Source organism: Emydura macquarii, unplaced genomic scaffold (genome assembly GCF_026122565.2).
Source record: "Emydura macquarii macquarii isolate MOO-44397 ecotype Brisbane River unplaced genomic scaffold, CSIRO-AGI_Emac_v2 contig_2531, whole genome shotgun sequence".
Lineage (NCBI taxonomy): Eukaryota > Metazoa > Chordata > Testudines > Chelidae > Emydura > Emydura macquarii.
The window spans coordinates 10,263,678-10,288,790 of NW_027132668.1; the positions used below are offsets into that span (position 1 = coordinate 10,263,678).

Genomic DNA, 25,113 nt, shown 5'->3' on the forward strand with positions numbered 1-25,113 from the left:
CTGGCGGCAGTCTAGGCCCTACTGAGCTCAGGGGCCAGGCTTTTGTACTTCCCCTTCCTGTTGGGGCTCCGCCCCGCGGCTGCCAATTGGCCTGGCCGGGTGGCCCTATCACGGCCCGGGTCCCTTGTTGCCGGGCAGACTCTGGGGCAGGGTGTGAGTTGGGCCAATCAGAGCGCTCGTGTCCTTCCTCAGGCTCTGGCTCTGTGGAGGCCACGGTGGCTTCCTACAGTCCTCTAATGGATCAGTAAATGGTTAAAAGATAGGCAACAAAGAGTAGGCATGAATGGTCAGTTTTCAGAATGGAGAGAGATGAATAGCAGGGTCCCTCAAGGAAGTGTACTGGGACCAGTGCTGTTTAACATATTCATAAATGATCTGGAAAAAGGGATAAACAGTGAGGTGGCAAAGTTTGCAGATGATACAATATTACTTAAGATAGTCCAAAGCAGACTGTGAAGAGTTACAAAGGGATCTCACAAAACTGGGTGAGTGGGCAACAAAATGACAGATGTAATTCAGTGTTGATAAATGCAAAGTAATGCACATTCGAAAACATAATTTCAACTATACATACAAATTGATAGGGTCTAAATTAGATGTTACCTTTCAAGAAAGAGATCTTGGAGTCAATGTGGATAGTTCTCTGAAAACATCACCCAGTGTGCAGCGGCAGTCAAAAAAGCTAACAGAATGTTAGGAAGTGTTAGGAAAGGGATAGATAATAAGACAAAAAATATCATAATGTCACTATAAAAAGCAATGCCCACACCTGAATACTGCATTCAGTTCTGGTTGTCCAATATCTAAAAAAGATATATTAAAATTGGAAAAAATATAGAGAAGGGCAACAAAAATGATGAGGGGTATGGAACAGCTTCATATGAGGAGAGAATAAACCCTGGAACTGTTCATCTTAGAAAAGAGATGACTATGGGGGGATATGATAGAGGTCTATAAAATCATGACTGACATAAAGAAAGTGAATAAGGAAGTTTATTTACCCCTTCACATAACACAAGAACCAGGGGTCACCCCATAAATTAATAGACAGTGGGTTTAAAACAAACATAAGGAAGTACATTTTCATACAAGGCACAATCAACCTATGGAACTCATTGGTGGGAATGTTGTGAAGGCCAAAAGTATAATTGAGATTTTAAAAAAAGAACTAGATAAATTCATGGAGAATTGGACCGTCAGTGATTATTCGCCCAAGATGGTCAGGGAAGCAACCCCATGCCGTGGGGTTCCCTAATATCTGACTGCCAGAAATTGGGACTGGACGACAGGGGATAGGTCACTCAATAAATTGCTCTGTTTTATTAATTCCCTGTGAAGCATTTGTCACTGGCCTGCTGTTGGAAGACAGGATTCCGGAGTAGATGAACCATGGGTCTGACCAAGTATGGCCGTTCTTATGTTCTAAATTTATTCCTTGGAGATTCCTAGGAAGGCTACCCATTTCTGTAGCATGTCAGGATTTGTAGTATGGTAGTGGTAAAATGACTCCCTGCACGCCTCATTTTTTCACCATCTTCTAAGGTCACATGATAGACTTCATATTTAAAAAATTATGCTGATAAATGGGATTAGTATTTAAATATAATATAAATTACCAAGAACCAAAATGCAGTCCCTTGTGTTAGACTGGTTTTTGCCCCTTAATCTAAGGAATTCATTGCTGGCTCATCTATTGATCATTTTACTTTTTTTGCTTTCATGTGTGTTTTACTTTGTTCTAAATAAGGTTTACCTAGCCCAGATGGCATAGGTGTACCTGGCTTCCCTGGTGACAGAGGTGAAAAGGGTGACCAAGGTCCTCCAGGACTCTCTCTGCATGGACCAGCTGGAAGGGATGGTTCACCTGGGCCTCCAGGTTTTCAAGGTCCTCCAGGACTTCCAGGCATAACACGTAGGTGAAGATTTTATTTCAATATGCACCCAAAACAGTGTTAAATTTTTGTATATTCAAAAAGGGCAACAAGGATTTGTCAGGAAAGTGGAAGCTATGATCAGAATCAGTGTGAAAAGAAACTCTCGCTGAATATGGAAACAGATTTGACTTTGTTAATGCAAAAAATGAGGAACTGTCCCACAATGAAACAAATCACTGGTTGCCTGGTTCAAGATTCAGATCTTTTTTCTGGATAAATGGCTGCTACTTGTGACTTCTTTCAAAAATGAATCCGATTATATAATCCTACACCTGGCATAAATAACTATACGTGTATGCATTTGCCCTCTGTTTTGACATGCTAACTTTCAGATATTTATTTATGTACTAAAAATGGAATACATTTTAAAATGAAGACAAAAATACTTGCATTGGTCTGTACACAAATTGTATCTGATAATGAGAAAACAGGAGTCTAATCCTATCATTCTTTACTCATGTGATGTATGTGGGACTAGCATGTGATAATGACTACAAGATCAGGCCCAACATTTATAAAATAGAAGTTGTGTTTCCTTTTTAGGTAATTGTTTTTATTGTGAAAATGAGATTATTCAAGGGTTTCTAGAGCATGATTTGGGCACTGGTTTTATAAATCTAAATGAACAGCAAATGAAGAAGCAAAATGCTTTATGAGTGTTTTACAAGTACAGTAGAACCTCAAAGATACAAACACCTCAGGAGTGGAGGTTGTTCATAACTCTGAACAAAAAATTATGGTACACTAACCTGCAGTCAGTCTTCCAGTTGAGGCTGGGAGAGATTTCTGCAAAGTGCCAGCTGGCAACACTGCCTGGTTTGCAGGCAGCTCCCTGCCCTATTTCTGTTTCTTGCCTTTGGGCTGAACCGGGGGGCGGGGGAGCCTGCCCTGCACCCTTGGCACTGCAAGCCCCAGTCCTCAGCCGCCTCTTCCCAGGGCTCACTCTGCTCTGTGCACTGCTCTCCAGGTTCCAGGGGCAGCACATGGCAGGAAGTTGGTGCCAGCCCGCTGTCAGTGCCCCTCCCTCTCCTGCCCCTTGCACTCCCAGAGGTGCTGGCAGGATGCAGGAGTGCAGTCATGGGCAAAGCTTGGGCCACATCAGTGCAGAGGATGTGGCCCTTTAAAACTCCTCCATAGTGCAGCTCCTCCACTCCAGCTCCAGGCCAGCTTTTGGCTGAAACAGCAGCAGATCAGTAGTTCCCTGTGGCAGCTTCTTCCTTGGGCTCCTGACTGACATTCCTATCAGGGTGGTGGTGAAAACAGCTTCCCTCTCCCAGTGAGGCAGGGTGGCAGGGGGTGTGAAACAGCACCCTTGGCTTACAGAAAACAGTGCAGACCCCAGGTTGCTTCTGTTTTGCATGCCTAAGATGCAACACAGTCATAGTATAGTACAGGGATTTGCTTTTTTTTTTTCTTCTTCCTTTTCCACTGCTGCCTGATTGTTTACTTCTGGTTTCACATGGTGTTTAGTTCACCGGTCACTTCGTAACTCTGGTGTTCATATCTTTGAGGTATTGGGAAATGAGAACCTTTCTCGTGTTTGCAGTGTTGTTGTAGTCCTTTTGGTCCCAGGATATTAGAGAGACAAAGTGGGTGAGGCAATATCTTTTATTGGACCAACTTCTGTTGATGAAAGAGACTGAGCTCTTCTTCAGGTCATGGCTGATTCTGTTTTACTGACAAGCTGATTTTCATTTCATGTTTACATTTCTCAGGGCAGATCCTCAGTTGGTGTTAACTGGCACATAGCACCATTGATTTCAATAGAGCTATGTCAATTTACCCCAGCTGAGGACCTGGCTTTTTATATTTTTTAAGTAACTAGGAGGTGTTCGACTAGACAGATTGTAATAGTCAATTACATTTGCACTTAATTATGGATAGTACTCGCCAGTCAACATAAAATAAGTAGTAGATAATTACAAGTAAGCAAGGATATATTTCAGTGTTAATTGCTACCTAGGGACATTAATACTTTATTAAACAAACATTAGAAAGACTTAGACATTTCTATTTTCTCCTTCTTAATTTTCTGCTTTATATTTCCACTACTGTATTCTTCCCTCATATGCTTTCATATGCTCTAGCACATCTGTGCCTTCAAATAGTCTTTATAATAGACAAATTTGTTCAACATGAAACTTTAATATCAAATTGTATCACTTGCTAGTAGCACTCCTGGCGGTCTTTATTTGGACTTTGATTTTATTTGGACTTTGAATTTTAGTTGTCTGAGCTGGGTCTAATTTTTTTCAGTTTTGTTATTGAGGAATGACAATGCAGAAATAACAACATCTTGGTGCATTTGCTAGCCTTGCCGGTAATGAGGGTTTAGATCCTTCTCACTTGGGTAAAGAATAATAATTGAAAATGATGAAATTGAAATTGAAATTGAAAAAAATGATGCTGTATTTTTAGGCAAACACATATAATTGAAGTTCATCTATTTTATTATCTCCCTTGTTAGATTATATACCTTTAAAAGTAAATAGTAACATGTATTGCATCATAGCTAAAATATAATCAGTGACGTAAAGACAATAGTATTTTGTTTGCAATTCTTCAGCAGACTTGAAAAGAAAAAAATATCAGATATTAATGAATTGCTGTGATAGAAACTTTTAAAAAGTATGGGGAGGAGACCGTGGAACTAAGGATTCCCTAATGATAAAATCCTATATATATTTTAATGGAAAATAATAACCTTTCTATACTTGTGTGCATATGTGGGGAGTGTCCAGCCTTCTACAAAAATAGAGGATAATATCCTTGCTATAGAATTCCAGATGGTTTAATAAGCTATAGAAAGGAATGTCATTCTCTATGAAATTCCTAAACAAAACTTAGTTTAAAAACCAATTAAGGTTGCTTAGTGACCATATTATTCCTTATGGTATCATTACAAAATCCAAGAACTTATAAACAAGAAAATGAATAGTTAGGGACACTATAATTCTTACACTGTCCACAAAGTAAAAAAAAATAAAAAGTCTGATCAAGAGTAAAGTAATGCATATCTCATTACCATAAAACAACCTTAATACTGACAAAAAAGACACTCCACCTCATTTTACCAATTTTCACAAAATACATGCAGAATACAAAACTGATTTTTACTTCCTGGATTTGTTTGTTTTGTGTGTTAGTTTTAATTTGTTGCTTGAAAAACTGCGCAGAAAGATTTTACTAGAGACTTCAGCCAAAATGGTGTCCATTTATATTGACTCAGAACCCTTGCAATAAGGCCCAACCTAGAGAGTGTAAAAACCTGAGGTTCTGGGGGGACTTTTTCATTTGTTACCCCACTTCTGACCCTAAAACATCTGTTTTTCTTCAAATATATCTAGTGTGTGAGTTTTCAGGGAGATTTAATACATGAAAAGTTTGGAAGGTTATTAACAAGCTGCTTTTGACCTAGAAAGAACCAAAGAAACCTAAGACAAAACTGAAGATTTTGAATCAGGGTAAATTTTAAATGTAACCATAGCTAAAATCCGTTTAGTGAACTTTCTTCAGACCTTTCAGAAGCATCCTCTGTGGCCTCCAGTGTAAAAATGTTTCCTATTTTAAATAAAGTAATATTAATTTTCTAAGCCAAAGTTACAACTGACAAAAGGCAGGGCTTTTAAATGGAAGTTATTGCACCCTTAATATGGAGAGACTGCCACTTATCCATAATTCCATAGGTTTTTAGAGTAACATCAATAAAACTTGATTATATTTCTGTAGAACCCTATTGATTGTATCCCTTAATTTCCATAATAGCTGAATTGGACAAATACAAATATGAACTTGTTCCTCTCTATGGTCACAATCAACCTGTAGATACTTCACCATTGCTCATAATGATCCATGGAGCGGTGACACTGCCTTGAACTGTACTCTTATGAAAAATTGAACTTGGAGAATCATGTTCTTTATTATTTTACTCCAACTGCAGATGGAGTCCGGGATTGTCAGCCTGGAGAACCTGGTGAGCGAGGTCTTCCTGGACCTCAAGGACAACCTGGATTCTTAGGAGAGAGAGGAGATAAAGGTAATATTATTTAAAGTGCTGCTGGCATTCATTTGGTTCTCCATTACCTTCCATCTCGTGTAGTCACTAAGGCTTTGATTCTGCAAACTGCTGAGCACTGTAGTCCTGATCCAGAAAATTACATAAACCCTTGTTTTACTTTAACCATGTGAATTTCCCAGGATAGAAGTCTGAGTGAGAGAGAGGATGGTGGTGTTGAGTTAAGTTACATGACACAGACTGCAGTGTGTAAAGCAGATGCCCTCTGCTCTGCGTTATAGTGGTAAAGAATGGGAGGACTTTAGTGGAAAGGTAAGTTCAGTTTTACTTGTTCAAGTGGATGATAAGATGTAGAGGAGATTCAGAGAGAGAGAGAGGCTGAGATGCAGAAGTGAAGCAGAAAAGCCAGATCAGGAATGGTAAGTGGATTTGTGAGCTATTGATATTAAGATGGTAGTAGAAGCATTTAGTAATAATAAAAAAGAATTAGAAAAAAGCCCATAAATAGACATTGGAATTTACATCCAAATTGCATAGTAATGATTTGTGAAACTCACTAAGACCTGACATAGCACATTCTTAATGTTAATACAATCCTTGGTAGTTTTCTTAGGTTCCAACTATAACTTAACTATCAAGATCGGAACATAGTAGGCAGGGTGTGAATAAGCAGAAGTTGAGGAAGAGGAGATTTGTAATGCTTACAGATTTACAAACTAACTAGGAAAACACCTGGGGTAGTCATCTAACCTTCTCTTATAGATGAGATTGGATAATAGTCAAGAGTTAGGGAGCAATTATAGAATTATTTAAAATAAAAGTGAGTTTGTATGCAAAATACAAATATAAATTTTGCAGTGACCATGGCCAAGATTCACAAAGATACTTAAGCATTGTGATGCTCAGCATTGAGGCACCTACCTTTTGGTGCCTAGAAAAACACAGGAACAATGCTGCAATCCACAGAGTCTGATTTATGTGCCTAGGCTCCTATACTGTACAATGAATATGAAGAGTTAGGTGCCTTAGAAGGTGATCCGCAAAAGCATTTATGTTAGATGGGGAACTGCCTGTGCTCACCAATGGGAGATGCCAATGAGAGGGGGTTAGCTAAACCTCAGCCTTCTCACTGAGGCTTGGTCTACACTGCCTACACTTGGTCTCATTGCCACCGGTTGACATAATGTAGCTTGACATAAAGTCAACTTACTTACGTTGCCATACCATGGCATCTTCACTGTGCTGCATTGACAGGGAGATCCCTCCAGTCGATGCAACCTTACTCCTTTAGGGGAGGTGGATTAATGGCGTCGACTGGCGAGTATTTCTGGGATCGATTGAACGGATCTCCATGACCCGCTCAATCAATCCCGCTGTGTCGATCCCTAAGGAGCTGGCACTGTAGATATACTCTGAGATAGAGGCATAAGTCCAGGCTTCAGGGAGGGGCCTGTCATTTCTAGCTATTCTCAACTGCAAACCCTTTCTTGGAGTTAGGCATCTAAGATGTTTTTTGAAAGAAGCCAGGCAGATGGGGGAAAGGCCTCCCTTGTAACTTTTAGCCCTTTTAGGTTACTCACCTGGGACATGGGAAACCTCTGGTTCAAGTCCCCCCTCCATCTGATGAGGAGAAGGGATTTGAACAGGGATCTGCCATCTCTCAGGTGAATGCCTTAACCATTGAGCTGTGGGATATTCTGATTTGGGGCTGCCTCAGTCTCTCCTATTTGAAGCAGTTCCCCTGTGTATAAATAATTAGAGTAATTAGAGCAGGGGGACCAGTTCCTAGGTCTCCTACATCCTGGGTGAGTGCTCTAACTACCAGATATAGAGTCATTCTCAGACTTGTGCATGCACTTGCTTGTAGCTCTCTTCCCCCCTCTCATCTACTGGATCAGGTTCAGCATGCAAGTTAGGCAGATGTGCACCTATCTTCCCCAGTTTGTAAATCACTTTGGGGCTTAGGTGAGAGATAGGTGCTTGGACACCTAGAGAAAAGCAGCAGTGTGTATGCTCAGAGGCAGAAACATAAGCAACAAGGGAACATTTTACTGCAAAAACTTAAGTGCTGAGTGAGTTTAGGCACCTACCAAATTCAGCAGTGGTTTTGTGAATCACAATGGAGCCTAAAACTAGGACTTAGGCACCTGAACCTAGACTTAGGTGCCTAAATACCTTTGTTAACCTAGGCCAATATGTATTTTAATATTAGGAAAATACTAAAAGATCCTAAAAGGAATTGGAGATTATGTCAAATTCTGCACTGATTCACATGTTACCTATTGAAATTGATAGGGTTGCACAGGGTGTTAAATCAGCACAGGGTGTTAAGTCAGCACAGAGTTTGGTTGACCAAAGGCCTGATCTACAAGGTTCTGAGCTTCTCCTGCTCTCCTCCCAGGAATGAGAGAACTTAAACCTTGCAGGATCCAGTCCTGAGTAATGAAACAGAATACTTTCATTATGTTAGGGAGGAATTACAGAATATTGCAACAGTTTGTAGAGCTTTTTGTATGCTTCTTTTTGGAAAGCCAAGAGATGGAGCTCAAATTAATTTCTTTAAAGAACAAATAAAAATTCCATTTAAAAATGCTCTAACAAAAGTATCATTTTACTGGTGAGTAAGACTCTCAAAGTATAGCAAGAATAGCCAGTCAAATTCAGGCTGAGCTCACCTAGAGGAAGGTTTTTTGGCCAAACCTTCTGTAGTGCTGTGTCTGCTATTTTCCTTCATCCATTATTTTACCAATGTGTTGCTTTTAGAGGTTTCCATTGTGATTGGATGTGCTCAGTCTGTCTTGAGTAGGGAGGTTTTTTTTTTAAAAAACCACTGTGTTTTTGTGTGACAACTTCAAAAGCTATTGAAAAGAGAGATTTTTTTTTAATTCTATAGTACAGAGATTATTTTATAGGGTAAAGTAAAGAAAACTAAAAAGATTGCAGCACTTTTTTGAGAAACAATTTCCATTCCAATGGTCTTCTGAACGGCAATTTTCTTACATATACTTACCTTCAAGTTCCATTTCCTGTCTGTAGTGCCAATTGCCTTTACCCGTTGATCCATAGTGATCTTGCTTTCTCAGGTTTATTGATATGTCCAAATTCATTTCTTTCTCAAGGATAAAATGTTACTTTTCTTGTAGAACAGATCTCCTATCCTTCTCATCAGTAACATGGCATCCTGTATTTTCCTCCTCCTGGCCTTTGCTTCTCTTCAGTTAAGAGAAAAGCCAAGGGCTGAAGTCTGTCAATGGATATGGCTCTGTTGATTTTGGTATAAATCTGCAAAACACCACTGAAATCAATGGGGTTGCACTTATTTATACCGGAAGAGAAATTGGTCCCCAAAGTCTCTTTGCATTCACTGTTTTTTCCAGACCCACAAAATTTACGTGGGTTCCAGAGTCCCCATTTTTTCCCTTTTTCCTAATTTTTTAAAAATCAAATACATACTACACTAGTTCTTTGTTCGCTTTTCAGTCAGATTATCTTTTCCCCTTTCTCATTAACAAAGTTTTACACATCAGTAATCAGTAATGTCCCACTGAAAGGAATTTGAAGTTTTAAAAAAAAGAAAATAAAAAATTTTAAATAAATTTGCTCATGAAATCTATTTTAAGCATTTGGCTAAAGGTAACGTCTTTACTTTCTCTTAATCAACATACAGTGTATGGAGAGGTTGTTTTCTTCCTAATGGGTCTGCTTGTAGTTTTCTTCAGACATTTTTTTCTTTTTTTTTTGCAGGTGACAAAGGTGATGGTTGTGCCTTGTGTGATGTATCAGGGCTTCCTGGACACCCCGGGCCACAAGGGCCACCAGGTTCACCAGGTAAAAATGAAAAGCTAAACAAACGAACCAGAATGGAAACAAAATTCTGCATCAGAATGTGTCATAAATTAATATTTTTCCATTAATCAAATCATTCCTGAAAATAATGAAAGAGAAGAATTTTCCATAGTACTCAGTAGTGCCTAACTCTGCTCCTGTTGAAATCAACAACTGTTTTGCTATTGATTTCAAAAGGAGCAGAATTAGACTAAATCTGAACTCTTTTGAAATCCTGACCTAAATGTTGTTTTCACAAGGATTATGAAAGGGCAATCTGAATTTGGAAAGAATTTGCCAATAACAAATAGCTGTATGTATTATTTCCCCCCTCCCCCCTCATTCATCTTTCTCTTGGTGGGGACCTGACTGGTTTTCAGTAGGACTTGTGACCTAGAAATCTCACACGCTCAGAACTGCACTGAGATCTGATGCTGAATTGAGTTATTAAGGCCAGATCGTGGTTAACCCTAACACAGCAATTTAGATTTCTCAGAAGGAATAAGAATTTCTCATGGAGAGTGTCACGTTGGCTGGATTGGAGGGCGTGGGGGGGAGGCATTTATTATATTATTTAACATCAATATGTCAAAATCATAGTAATTAATGTGAGATATGCCATGTCAGGTACTGTTAGAAAGGCTATAATGTGCTAAGTAAGATGATAATGTTTATGTTCATGTGTTATATGCGTAATGGAAGTTATGGATATGTTTGATATATCTGTATTTCAAATTGTGCTGTGTCTGAGCGGCACCCCAGACAGGATAGCTGCAGCACTAGCCTGCTTAATGGCCCATTAAGAAACTCACAGGTTCAATGGGCCAGGGGGAGAAGCCAGGGATATACCTGATGAGTCACCAGGACTTACTCATGTGATTCTGGACTCCATTTTATTCCTGTAAAATTCCACAAGCAGCATGGCAAAGACCAAAGGACATAAAAGGCAGCTGCCCAAGATCCATTTTGTCTTTAGTCTGTCTTCAGTCTACCCTCTACCTCTGGATCAACTCATCTACAACTGAACTGAAGCTGTGAAACAAAGGACTGAGATCCATCCAGGTACTGGATGTACACCAGAGGGACCATACAAGCCTGCAAACTCCACAGTTCTACTAGAAACCTGGTATATATGGACTTTCAAATCATTTGTATGTATCCAATTGCTTTAATCCTTTAACACTTCTCTTATAGTTTGTTTCTTTCTTTTTATAATAAACCTTTAGTTTTAGTTACTAAAGGATTGGCTGGCAGCATGGTATTTTGGGTAAGATCCAAATTCATATTGATCTGGGGTCAGTAGAAACCTTTTTGGTAAAGAGCATAGAGTTTTAAATAACTGGTCTTTTTACTGGACCTAGTGGCTGATTGGGAGCCAGAGACTGGAATGCAATAAAAGGGGGCTGTGTATATTTGTATTTTGGCTTCTTGATAACCTGTGTGGGGAATCAGGAGCACTGTTTGTGGCTGGTTGGGAAGTCTGACTTCAGTGTCACCCACCAGTGCTGGGAGACTGCTCTCCTTTTACAGCCTGCCCTGACCTTGGCATTTTCAGGTGGCTACCCTAGGCACGGATGGGTCACAGTGGCATAGTCGGCAGGATCCAAAGAATCAGAACATTTGGGTTTTGGATCAGAACCTCACGCTATTCCAAATTTTAAAATTTGATACTGAGAGTGTTAAAGATTAAAGTTAGTTAAGATGAGTGAGCAGAGATCATATGATGCTGTGAACGTAAAAGAGCTTAAACAGTTATGTAAGGAGAGAAAAATAACCCTTAGAGGGGATATCTCGGAGCAGAAAATGAGAGATTTGCTCATAGGCAATGACCAGAGAACAGGATCTCCACCTAACTCCCTCACAGAGGTAGCAGCTGTAGAAGATCTTCAACTGCAAGCCTGGAAAGAGAGCCAGCGTCTTCAGAATGAGAGAGAAATGGCAGAACTTCGCTTGTGGGAAAAGCAAAAAGCAGCTGAGATAGAAAAAGAGCTGAAGGCTGCTGTGGAAAGGGTTCATCAAAGACAGATGGAAACAGCCAGAATCCAGCTTCAGATCCAGGAAGGGGAAAAGGGTCTGCTGCTGCCATCTGAGAATTCTTTGCTTCTCACCATCAAAGATCTGTAAAGGATCTGTCCCATTTACAGAGATAATGAGGATATTGAGGCGTTTTTGTCTACTTTTGAAAGACTGTGTGATATTCATCAGGTGCCTGATGAGAGAAGAATGCCTGCTCTCCTCACCAAATTGGCTAGAAGAGTCAGGAAGGTATTTAATGAAATGGAGTTAGAGGATGTAATGTAAATGTAGAGGAGCTTATGTAAAGTTTAAAGAAGTTGTATTGCAAAGCTTTAAAATTACTCCCGAGTCTTACAGACTGAAATTTAGAAATGTTAAGCTGTCTAATAATGTTACCTATGTTGAAACAGCTCATAAACTGCTTGGATATATGAAAAAGTGGATTGAGGGGTGTGCTCCACCGAGACGGAGGGTTCGTATTTTTAGATCTCAGTGCTGAGAAAAGAGCAGCCGGATGAGGATGTGCCCACACAAACAGTTTATTCAAGCTATGAGAGTTTTAAGCTATGAGAGTTACAAATCTTGGACTATTGCAAGCTGTTAATAATTGGGAGTCAGGTGCTTACCAGCACGAGGGTGAGGAAGCCCATTCTTCACCCTCTGAAGCGAGTTGCAACTAGGGAACTGACCTGCCCGGGGCATCCGCTAGCGCCTCGACGGATCCATGGAGAGCCTCGACAGGGCAGTGCCTGGGTGTCCCTTTTCCCCTAAACCCTGCAATAAGTTTCACCTAACAATAGGTGACGTGTATCTCAATCCACTTAGGGATTGGGCCTTGATACTAGTTTTCTATTAGTCTATTGGCAGTTAGCTAGGGACCACCCCAATAAGCTGACGTTAGTTATTTCATAGCAGAAGCTGACCTTTAACTGGTCTAAAACTGGCCCTGTGGTTAGATATTTACTGCCGTACGGCCCAGGATCTTTCCAGACCCCGGCAGGTAGTTTCTCTTATCCTCTTGGGGCCTTCCAGAGGGTAATTCAAAGCCTGGCCCATAAGGGGCCTGTTAGTACTCATAAAGCCTGCTATAGATTTTAGGGCCTAGTCTTGCCATACTAAGCTGTCCTCGCGTTACAATAATCTTGCGCACCCTACAAGGGGGCAAAGGCTTGTAATAGTTATGGCAAAGTTACTGATTTATTTGCTAGAGAACAGCTCCTGGAAATAGCACCCCACCATATCAGGGCAGCTGTGCTTGATAAAAACCCTGATACCATTTTGGAAGCTGCACAAAATGCTGATGCTTTCATAGAGAATAGGAACCATGAGAGGCATAAGCCTCAAGGGAAAAGCAACCGCTATTTATTGCAGATTAAAATGGAGGATGGGTTCAGGAATAAGACTAGCCCCAACTTGGCTAGGAAATCATATGCAAACCCAGAATGTAAAACCGCTTACCCAGGGGGAAAACCTGCTACATGCTCCTGTGTGGACTCGTTGGCCATATAAAGCCAATTGTCCAAACCATGGGGTCAGGAATAATCCAAGGCCAGCAACCTTCCAGCCCACAATCAATTCAAATGCTGTCACCTTAAGTACAGAGACGGGCCAAATAAATGTTGACCTTGTGTCAGGAAACAAACATGGCGGGTCTTAATGCTACCACTTTAGTAATCCCTAGTAGAGGGAGTGAAGGTTGCCTCACTAATTATGTGAGGGCAGAGACAGGAAGAGGCAATGAGGAATTCATAAAGTGTGCCAGGGTCAATGGGATTGTGTTACTGGATGGAGGGATTCCGCCTCAGAAATTACCTTAATTAAAAAGGAATTAGTCCAGGAGGAGGATTATTTGCCAGATAGGAGTGTGAATTTGGTAGCACTTTCTGAATACAAGGTAAAGGTGCCCTTAGCAAAGATCCACTTAGAGTGGGAAGATTTTAGAGGTGACATGGTAGTGGGAGTTTGAGAGCTTCTCCCAGTGGATGTTTTAATAGGGAATGATATTGTAGTTATTAATAGTAGTATCAATGTCATAACCCAGTCCCAAAAAGAGTATGAATGTAAATCTTCTGTGCTACCTGTAATCAACAGTGAAATTTGTGAAAGGTGGGTGTGTGACTCAAAGTTGTCTGTGTTTAGCCAGGTGTACTGTGACAAGGAAGAGAGTGTCTCTAGCCTTGGGATTGTGGAAAGTAGTGGCTTGTCTGTTGGGAGTGGCACTTTGCCTGTTAAGGAAGCCCACTCTCCCAGTGTTTGTCTGTGAATGGCCATGAGAGCTGGGGCAAGGGGGAGGAAAGTTCAAAGTATTTGCCTGGTAAGAATAGCAGTTTATCTGCTAAGGGAGAAATTGTCTCCACTGTACTGTCTGTGGAGCAGACAGAGAGTACCTCTCAGTTTATGCTGATTGAGGATTTGTCAGTTGTGCCAGAGGTGGTTCTGGATTCAACTAAAACCCAGGAAGGAAATGTTCCTAAGCCTGTGTCTGTTGGGGGAAATAACTTGCCCATGGAGGAAGGTACCCCAATCTCCAAAAATTTGTCTGGGAACAGCCATGTGGGCTGGGACAAAGGGGAGGAAATTTCAAATTGTTTGAATGTTAAGGATAGCAGTGTATCTGCTGAGGGAGAGCTTGTCTCCAATCTTCTGTGTAAAGAGCAGACAAAATGTGCCTCTCAGCTTATGCTGACTGAGGATGTGCCAGTTGTCTCAGAGTTGGTTCTGGACTTAACTGAAACACAGAAAAAGTCTGTTAGGGCTCAGGAAAATGTTTCCTTGGAGCAACCTCTAGCTGAAGAGGGAAAGGACAACATTTCTGTGGAAAATGGATTGTTGCCTAAAAATGCTCCTGAAAGAATAAAACCTCCTAGTAGCTTTTGCAAGCAGTTTGCTGAAACTGAAGAGTGTGAAAGTGAATTGATTGAGTTAGCTCAGGATGAATCCCTGACTGTAGTAAGAAGCAACAATTTATATGTTGAGAGACTTGATTCAGTTTCTAACTGGCAGAGTTTTCACATATGAATGGGTTCACTGACTTTATTTTAGAAAGGTCCAGTTTGGATACCTTGGAAAAGGTTCCAGATGGAGTGGAAATTATTAGGAAGCTTAAACAGCCCTGTAACCAAGTGGCTGTGTTTGATCAATGTAGTGTGGAGACAATGATGTTGGAACATGACTGTCTCCATACTGACTCATGTGAACAGATAGTGTCTCAGGCTCAAAGGGAAGATTGGGCAGCTGAAGCTACACAGCAGGACAGAAGTGCAGTTGATCTCTTGGGAAAATGGGGTGGCAGGCAAACTCTCACCTCTGAATGCTCTGGATATATCTTGTAGTCTCTTAGTGGACTCGAGTACATCTGATGCTATGTGGAGTCAGAGATTGGCAATGGAAGAACATCAGAACCCTGTTTATGAGATGCTAGTGAGAATGGTTGATATCTCTTTAAAACCAAGTCCAGACTTGAAATGGATAAGTTAAAAATTTGAAAACTAGTGAACTAGCTAGTGTGTGTGGTAGTGTAAGTTACCTGCCTGACGGGGGGAGAAAGATCTACCCATAGCTGTTAGCATGAAGGACACACCTGGCAAAATCACATAAGAGGAGCAGAGATTATGCAGCAAGAGCAGATCCAACCCACTATTGAGCTAAGTGAACTCTTACAAATGTTTGTAAAAATTGAATAACATTGTTACCTCCATAGTGAACCTTACAAAGAAAAAGCCTGTTTTAACTAAACATGATTTTGCTGTTAATATTTATGCCAATGTTAAGTCTTGTAATTAATTTGTTGCTAATGCCAGAAACTGTAGAAATGCACCATGTGCCTGATAATTTTGTAAAACTCTTGGAACATGTGAGAAATTGTATTAATACAAAAATGAAAAGTTCCTGTGATGCATTCAGCAGTGTCTAGGGACACCCCTTTCTGCATCAATTTTGCATGGGGGGTGTGACGCTGACTGGATTAGGGGGGCCCTTGAGGTGTATTCAGGAGCTCTGATTACTCCCTTCTACACCAATCTCGTGTTGGAGGTGTCACACTGGCTGGATTGGGAGGAGAAGCATTTATTATATTATTAAACATCAATATGTCAAAATCATAGTAATTCATGTGAGATATGCCATGTCAAGTACTGTTAGAAAGGCTATAATGTGCTCAGTTTATGTCCATGTGATATACGTGTAATGGAAGTTATGGATATGTTTGACATATCTGTATTTCAAATCGTGCTGTATCTGGGCGACACCCCAGACAGGATGGCTGCAGCACTAGCCTGCTTAATGACCCATTAAGAAACTCACAGGTACAATGGGCCAGGGGGAGAAGCCAGGGATATGATGAGTCTGATGAGTCACCAGGACTTACTCATGTGATTCTGGACTCCATCTTATTCCTGTAAAATTCCACAAGCAGCATGGCAAAGACCAAAGGACATAAAAGGCAGCTGCCCGACATCCATTTTGTCTTTAGTCTGTCTTCAGTCTACCCTCTACCTCTGGATCAACTCATCTACAACTGAACTGAAGCTGTGAAACAAAGGACTGGCTACCCTGGGCACGGACGGGTCACAGAGAGGGTTTAAAGGATCCTTTTGTAGTATTGAGACCTATGTGTTTAATAAAACTAACAAAACCATTTTTTCTTGAAAAATATCTTGGTTGCCCTCAAAATGATTTTAACTCCTCCCCCCATGTTTTCAGATTATTATATTCATCAGAATATTTTAAATACTATTTAAAACCCATTTATGATTTTACAGTGAATTTTCATTTATAGGGCCAAATTCTGGTAGAAGCATGGGTACCCAGCAGAAGAAATTGTGTTTAGCAGAACTGCTGCTGGTTAAAAGTTAACCTTACCTGGTTAGATCCCTCTCTAAACCTAGAAGGTGACTGCTCTATCAGAATCATGTAATGAGAGCCCTAGAGAGGCATCAGGGCACTTTACACATTTTTATATACTCTGACCTAGTGTTAGGCCCTAAACATATCCGTGGTCTCCATTATTGACTACTGTTGCCAAAGAGAAATAATCATTCTGGAGAATAATTGCTGCCTGTCAGAAAATGGGTACATATGAACAATGCTTTTGTGTTATATATGTGCACCATGTAAGTGTTTGAGAGGTTGTGAAAGAGAATGAAAATACTGTGGTGGTTCAGTGAATTGCCATATGCAAATGGCAGTTCCAGTTACTGGGCTGATTTCACGGCATGCTGCCCAACACATGTAATTGAGTTGTATGCTCTGCATGTTCTTCCTAGGCCCAGACACATATACTGGGGCAGATCCTGAACTCTATTACGCCCAGGCAACTTCACTAACTTCAGTAGAGTTGCATGGGTGTAACTGAGGGTAGAACTGGGCACAATTTGAAAAGGACCTCAAAGCCTAAAACACAATACGCTATTATGTAAAAGTGTCTATAGTAAATATTGTTTTATATTTCATATTCTTTATAAGGCTTTCCAGGACAGCAAGGTGCCAAAGGAGACAGGGGTGTGCCTGGACTCAATGGTGTCGAAGGAGTTCCTGTAAGTAAATGTTTTTCAAATGTTTCATATTTATTTTCTGTTAGGAGTGTCACAGCAGACACTCGGTACTACTGTGTAGTAGCCCCATTGACCAATGCTAAAGGTTTGGTTGTATGTATTAAAATCATTTAGATGGTAGTGTGATTTACTTATAAGAGGAAAAAAGCTTGTAGAAGTGAGTTGCAATAAAAGTGCTCTTAGCCACTGCATGATCTCAAGCAAGACAGTTGACCGTTATGACTCAGTCGGTTGAGAGGTAAATTTAGATAAGAAACAGGACTTAGCCAGAACAGATTTGGCATCTGATTCCAGTATTTCTTTTCATGTTGCGGAGGAGGTTTATAATGGCTATTTGCTATTGTGTGTATACATGTATGTATTGCACAGTGCCATCTAGTATAATTTCACTGTTGTTAAAATATATTTTAGCATGTTGTCTAAACTAGGGAAAATATGTAGTATATTACATCAAATGTAATTTCTAAATAGATACAAGATTAAATAAGTTATTTAGAAAGAATAAAGGAAGGTTAAAAAAGCAAAGAGCATCTTAATAGTGCCACTATTCCAGTGGTGCCAACCCTTTTCCTGTTCCCTCTTACCAGTAATGGAACCTGTCCACACACACCTCTTCCATTACTGCACAATTGGCTCAGGAGAGGCGCTTGGGCTGAAGATGGAGTTTGGGGAAAAACTGGGAATGGAGGGGGAGCTGGGATTAGAGGTGGAGCTGGCCGGGGGCCAGCGGGGGAATGAGGGTAGAGCTGCGGCTGGGGTGGAGCAGGGGGCAGAGTGGAGTTGTGGCTGGGGGTGGAGCTGGGCTGGGGCAGAGTGGAGCTGTGGAGCAGGGCTGGGTGGTGCTCCCTGCCCCTCCCCCCCGCCATAGGGGCTGGCCCAGGCCCTGCCGTTCACCCCCCAAACCTTCCTCCGTGCCCCCCTAGGGCACACCCCGCAGTTTGGGGACCATTGCTCTACTCATAGTGTCAGCTTTAAATATTGCTTCATTATAAGATATCTTTTGACATTGGGGGCCAAATTCAGCCCAGCTGTGAGTGGACTGAGGGCTTACATAAAGGCTTTTTTTGGCTGATTTGTCCGAAGATAGGTCTTTTTGCTGATGTTTTATTTGCGCTTAAATTCCTCATGGGAAACCGGATGACCTCATCATGTTTTTTAATTTACAGTAATGTAAATGGGATTTATGGAGGGGAGATAGCAAAATGGATTCTCTACTATTTTTAATAATTTGTGAGTAACACAGCACAAGCTTTTACTGTGAATATTGCTAAACCTTTACATCTCTTCCTTCTCCTTTAATCTCCTTTCACTCCTCTCTTCAAACAAGGATTTGCTGGTATCCTGGATGCTTTTAACTTTGTTTTGCTTGGAAAAGTTAAAACAGGGTCATTAAACAGCAGGTGAGTTAGCTTTTAGTTTAACTTAGATAAGTTAGAGAGAGCCCAGCTTGGCAGGCTCACATTGCTGGAGGCCATGCCTGATCCACCGCTCACAAAATCCATTGGAAAGATTCCCATTGATTTCACAGGGATGCCGGTTCAGGCCCAAAGGGTGGAAGCACAGCATATATTAGTAGGAGGAAATTTCCCTTTGAAACTTTCACTCAGCTTCACTTCCCTGGTGACTGGGACTTTTTCATTTTCAATTAGAGAGAATGTTTCCATGAAATAATTATAACATTACGTGAAGGATAATATGTAGGGAGCTATAAGCATGTGTGGAAGCCCTTTAAGTTCAATTAGTTTGTTAGATTGTAAGCTGCTCAGGGCAGGAACTATACTTCTCTTGGATAGCTCAAATAAAACAAGGTAGACAAGGAGAATGGAACATTCATCATGTGATAATTAGCCTTTACTCCTGTTTCATTAGCTAGACTTGTATAAATAATAGATGAAATTTAGTAGACAATCTGTGAGAAAAGTGTGTGCGTGTGTGTAAAAACGACAGAGATAAGAATGATTTTTTATTTATTGTATATTTGTTCATTGATATTTTTTTTTTAAATAAAACCAAAAAATTAAAAAGAAACAAAATGCTAAACTGGGAGCTGGCATTGGCAGATAACAGCTCTCGATTTGGCCTTTCTAAAACATACTGTGGCTGGGAAGTTCTGTACATCTAGGGGAAGAAAGAGAGTGAGAAGTGGCTTTTAAGCAAGAACAAAAAAAATCATCCTGTGACGCTTCCCGGGGTGCCCAGGGTTGTAAGGCACCTTACTACCCCCTGCCCTTAGCGTGAGGAAGCCTTGTCTTTGCCTGCGGAGGGCTAGCTGTTCAACCCCACCGGCCACGGTTAACACAAGCACTGTGCTCCAGGTGTACGCAGGCCCCACTCTCTCTCTACAGGTTAGCAATAGGCGAGTTCCAACCGTCGAGCCCTCCAAGCATTCTCCTAGAGTGACCAGCCCCAGGTCCACTGGATACTGACAGAATTCACATATTTGCTACTCCCAAAGGAATAGCATCCACCAGTTTACCAGTTCCATCTCGGGATCACCACTCTGCTTAACTCACAGCACTTATACTTGTTTTCACTATAAACAAATCTAAATTTATTTAGCAAAGAACAGAGATTCAAGTAATACATAGGTAGAAGTATTGGAAACAATGGGTTACACCAAAAACAAAATCATAATATGCTTGGTTTCATACCATAACTTGAGGAATGGCTATATTAAGAATCATCTTGGCATTGGGGCTTTATAGTAGGCCAACTCTGAATCCTTATGGCCAATATATAAGCAATTAGAGTACCTTTTTCAATAACATGGCCTTTAATTCCTGTTCAAACAATTAATACAAACATGCAAAACTGGCAAACTGTGGTAAAAGAAGCTACTAAGGAGACCAAGAAAGAAAAGTTTATTTTATTATCGCCATTTTCAGTTAAATTGCATTTTCAATCCTGGCAAATCCACTCTTGTAGTTTACTGTTCCGTGTGTGGCATGAACTTTAGGGTTTTTTTCTTTACACTTGAAGACTTTTTTCATATTTTGGGAGGGAAAAAGAATGCGTTAAATGGTGCTGGAATTATATGTAATTTCAGGGGCCTCCAGGTGTGCCAGGACTGATTGGTAGCCCAGGAGCAAAGGGAGAACCCGGAGACATTTACTTTGATTCTAATCTAAAAGGTGATAAAGGAAATCCTGGGTTCCCAGGACAACCAGGTGTTCCCGGAAGAGAAGGAAGACAGGGGAGAGATGGCCTGCCAGGTCTCCAGGGGCCTAAAGGGGCATCGGTATGTGTGTGTCTGTATTTTTGCATGCTATTTTCTAGTTCACTAACTATATGTAGTTGTTATATAAGATGAATTTAATATTTACTTGTCTCATTCCTTGGGCCAAATTCTCAGACCCTTACTTTTTTGAGTGGTACCCTACTCCTCAACGGACGGCTAAAGAGTAAGAGTGTCAGAATGAGGCCCATACTACTAAACAGCTAAAAATATCTGCATGACAGTAGGGTCACTGAGCTAAATTCTGGTTCTGAGTATATGCCCCAGAAGTAAGAAACCCCATTTATGTCTTACAAAGGGTTACTTAGATCATGTGGCCTGGTGCATGGGAATAAGACCTACTTACTAACTCCACATTACCTGTGGAGAATAGACAGACTGGTTCCATTTCCCCTTCCCAGAAAATTGCTGTCAAGATCGTGAGGGGAGGAGTAGTTTGCTGTTGACATACACCAGCAATAGATTACTACTCCTGGATCAAGGAGAAAGTAGGGAAAGCACTGTGACTCAGAGATGTGTTTCTGAATCACAGTGTCTATCAGGGCTTATCCTGGGAAGACGCAGCTTACTTATAGTACTTTGGTAAGTCAGACTCTAGCCCATTGTTCAAAGAATATTTCTTCTTCTGCTTGAGTTACGATGTGTATTTGGAGATATCACAATCTTTTTCACAGCAGCCGCTTCCAATATCTGTAGCTAGATTTGTCACTGCTGTTTTGGAAATTTTCCATAATTTTGTTGCCTTTCAGAAAATATCTGTTAGGGGCATGTGGCATATATTTACTTTAAACCTTCCTGTTTTGTCTCATAAATGAGCCAGATGGACAGGTTGCTGGTGCCTGCTCTGTACCATCCCTACTTCTAAGGCATCTCATAGAGTAAGAATCACCAAACTGTAATTTCAGAGAACCTGAAAGAGGAAAAATGGTTCTAAATGCCCCTCTAATGCTTTCTATTTGAGGCATTTAGCACAGAACTCTAAACTCGATTCACGTTTCTTGATACTATTTCCTATGTTAAATAATATAAATCACCCCCAAAATTGGAATTCTGTGTTTCTGAAATTCTGGGATTTTTATTTCTAAAATCCAAATATTTCCTCCAATTCAGCTACTGTTCTGTGATGCTGACTCTGGACTGTATAAATCAACATCAGCGATTTAAATCATATCTGAAAATGATGGTGTGTTCATCAGAGAACTGGTCATTACATGGCCCCTTCACTGCATTATGTACCAGGTGTAGTTTCCAAGTGCTGCTTCCAATAAAGTCAGTGGTAAAATGTCCATTGACTTCAGTGGTGCAGACTGGAACCCAACAAGTGCATTGCAGTGAATCCAGTCTAGAAGCCACAAAATCACAGACGAAACTGACAAAGACCAGCAAGCTTTTCAGATCACTTTTTAGGCATTATCCAGTGTGAGATAAATATTATCGCTTTTTTCCTAAAATTAGGGTACGATTGGGCTGAAAGGAGAACGTGGTCCCCCTGGCTCAAGAGGGTTTCCGGGAGTACCTGGTGAAAAAGGCCAGCCTGGCTTTCCAGGGGTAGGACCTGGTGGGCCAGCTGGTGACAAAGGAGATACAGGCTTTCCAGGAAACCCAGGTGTACCAGGCCATCCAGGTAACACACTAGATACTGAGAGGGGGGAAATGATGTTTTTAACAGATACAGTTAAATATGTGTCATAGGAAATTGAGATAGACTAGTCCTACTAGGTCATCAGCATTTGTTCCTTACAATATGCTTTGAGGCCCCTGAATATTTACAGATAGATTCCTTACATGATCTCCCAGGACAAAAGAGGGAGGTCACTAGTCTCTTTTGTGTTAACATAACTCCTCCCACTGCTGTGGCTTGCTGTGTCAACTACTCCACCCCAGGAAAAGCCCTAGGAGTCATTGTAGCTCTCACCCTTCTGAGTTATTATTCCTGTCATGCTCCCTCTTGATCCTGAGAGGTAGTAAGTTGCCACTGGCCTGTACCTTGATGCCCTTCTCACAAGTCCTATTGCAGTTAACAGGGCTACTCAGTGTGAGTAGGGGTGTCAGAATCTGGCCCTAAGATGCACTGGTCTGATAGTAAGGATACATGCAGTCAAGTATCTGCCCATTTCCCACACACTCCCCATCCACTTACGTGCCCAAACCCATATCTGATTAACCCACACAGCGTTGTATGGGGATTTCATATACACATCCACACTCTTTGCTCCTCAGGCATGACATTTAAGTCACAATCTAGCCCTTTGAGATTGGTGAACCTGTGTCTGTGGGTCTTGGTGGGTTCATATGGCAGATACAGATTTGTGGCAGTCAAAATGACAGCCAGAATTCTTTGGTTTCATACTTTTCTTTCATGCTTGGGCATTTCACATCTTCCACACAGTGCACTAGAGCTGAGTAGTAAAAACAGGAAAACAAAAACCAACTGGCATCTCTAGCACCTCAGAATATATACAACTCCTCATGTGTTAATACATTTGCCTTTTTATTTTTAAATATTCATTCATCATCTTTACCTTCCAAGGCCCAAAGGGTGAAGCAGGAAAAGTCATTCCTCTGCCTGGTCCCGCAGGGTCAGATGGTTTCCCAGGGCCACGTGGCTTGCCTGGAGTCCAAGGTACAATTATCTCTTGAATTTTCTCTCTACTGCCAGTAATAGATATTCCCTCCCCTCCCCCACACCTCCAAACTGACTTCTGCATAAATGCTTACTGTGCTCTGTCATTTTTTTTTGTTTTGTTTTGTTTTTTACTTTCAAAGGTGACAGGGGGAATCCTGGGATTCCAGGAAGACCTGGACTTCCAGGAGAAAAAGGTGCTGTTGGGCAGCCAGGAATAGGATTCCCTGGGCCTCCTGGCCCTAAAGGTAAGAAAACTACAATGTAAAGAGTACTTGGCCATATAAGTAAGTCTCTTAATTAACAGTGGGGTCTAAATGTTCATGCTGGCTTTCTCATCTAATGTATGGAAGATACACTTCATAGCGCTGCTCTCACTCTTTCAGTGCTGGATGGTGACCCAGCATTATGCTGCCATGGTGGGGAGTAAAGACGAGTAACCCTCGCCCCTTTCCTCAAATCCCCATGCACATTTGCATTATTGCTCACTTTATTGTGAATCCAAGCTGCATATGTATTTGAATAGGAGGTGGGGGGGAAGGAGTTGTCAGAATGTCTGGAATGACTCAAAGACATTAGTGTCAACCTCTCAGGGCAGAGTGTGAAGAAGCAGGGAACACACCCCAAATTGGATATGAGTTCTATACACAGATTTTACCAACCAAGTATCAAATATGAATTTTTCAGGCAATACAGCAGCCTTAACACAGACTGTCCCCCTGGGTACTATTTTGCCTCCCAGACAACCTTGACTTTGTGATAGATGGTCCCTTACACCAAAAATCACAACAATATTCAGTTTACTCCCAATTCCAAAGGATTTGTCAACTAAAAATTGCACACTAGATCCCACACCAAAGATAATGCTTGTAGCCAATCCTATAATAAATTAATTAAATATTTATTAACTAAGAAAAAGAAATAAAAGCATTATTTAAAAGGTTAAAGCAGGTAAACATACAAACACAAATGAGTTAGTCTTAGGTTCCAAAAGATGGTAGAAGCTTCTATAATAAGCAAGCTCTATATGTCTTTAGGACTAGCCCAGGCTAAACAGCGGGGGATCCCTTGCTTTATGCTTAGAAACCTTGCCCTCTCAAAGTCCAAGCAGCATAGAGATCCAGTTTCTTCTTATTCCCTTCCTCCAGAGTTCAAGCTGTCTCCACTTCATGTGTGTGGGGGGAGTAATCAACAAAGTCTTTTGTTTTCTGATGATCCACAATGGTTTGTCTGGTGTCTATGGGCCTTCTTTGGTTGGGCAGAAGATAACACTTCCTGTGGTAAACCAGTATTTCACACTTGGCAATACTTCTCTCCTGACTGTTCAGGTTTATAGTTACAGAGCAAACATTCAAATATTGCCTTATAACATGGGATACAGATACTATAAGTGGCATGAGCTGGCACCTAGTCTGCCCACATCATGGGAGTTCTAAAGGGGAGGGGAATGAGCAGGACTTTGGTTCCACCCACCTCTGACTCATCAACTAATGGAGCTGGAAGTAAGGAAATAAGTTGCATCCAGTAAAGGGCTGCAGTAAATTACTTTACCCTAGGAATAAGGAGCAAGAAAGAAATATCTCATATCTCATAGTTGCAATTCCTTCCCCGAGTTCCTCTTTGGGCAGCACAGCTATGTGCCACCCCTTGACAGGGACTGACCCTCAAAGCTGAATCTAGCTTCCAGTGGTCTTTGCATGGAAAAAGTGGTGCATTTATGATTGCAAAGCCTACTAGTGCTGTGCGAGGTCTACTTTAAATGACCTGCAGAAGTTCAGAAAGGTTAATAGAATGCATTCTTTCCTTTAAAGAGAGCATGTTTTTCTAAATGAGGTGAACCTGTGCAAATATTAATTCAGCATCAGTAATTAAATATATATATTACTTCATTCACTCAAGTCAAAATCCTGCAG

General features: G+C 41.0%; 1 protein-coding gene across 4 annotated transcripts in view; it reads left to right on the forward strand.

Moving 5' to 3' along the window:
• The window catches only part of COL4A1 (collagen type IV alpha 1 chain), a 204,177-nt gene that overhangs the window by 131,651 nt on the left and 47,413 nt on the right, over window positions 1-25,113 (forward strand). For all 4 annotated transcript variants that reach the window (XM_067563705.1, XM_067563706.1, XM_067563704.1 and 1 more), the window contains 8 exons: window positions 1,748-1,912; window positions 5,875-5,970; window positions 9,694-9,777; window positions 17,254-17,324; window positions 20,389-20,580; window positions 22,033-22,201; window positions 23,108-23,200; window positions 23,344-23,448. In XM_067563705.1, coding sequence (XP_067419806.1) covers window positions 1,748-1,912; window positions 5,875-5,970; window positions 9,694-9,777; window positions 17,254-17,324; window positions 20,389-20,580; window positions 22,033-22,201; window positions 23,108-23,200; window positions 23,344-23,448 — 975 coding nt within the window. The remainder of the gene's footprint in view (window positions 1-1,747; window positions 1,913-5,874; window positions 5,971-9,693; window positions 9,778-17,253; window positions 17,325-20,388; window positions 20,581-22,032; window positions 22,202-23,107; window positions 23,201-23,343; window positions 23,449-25,113) is intronic.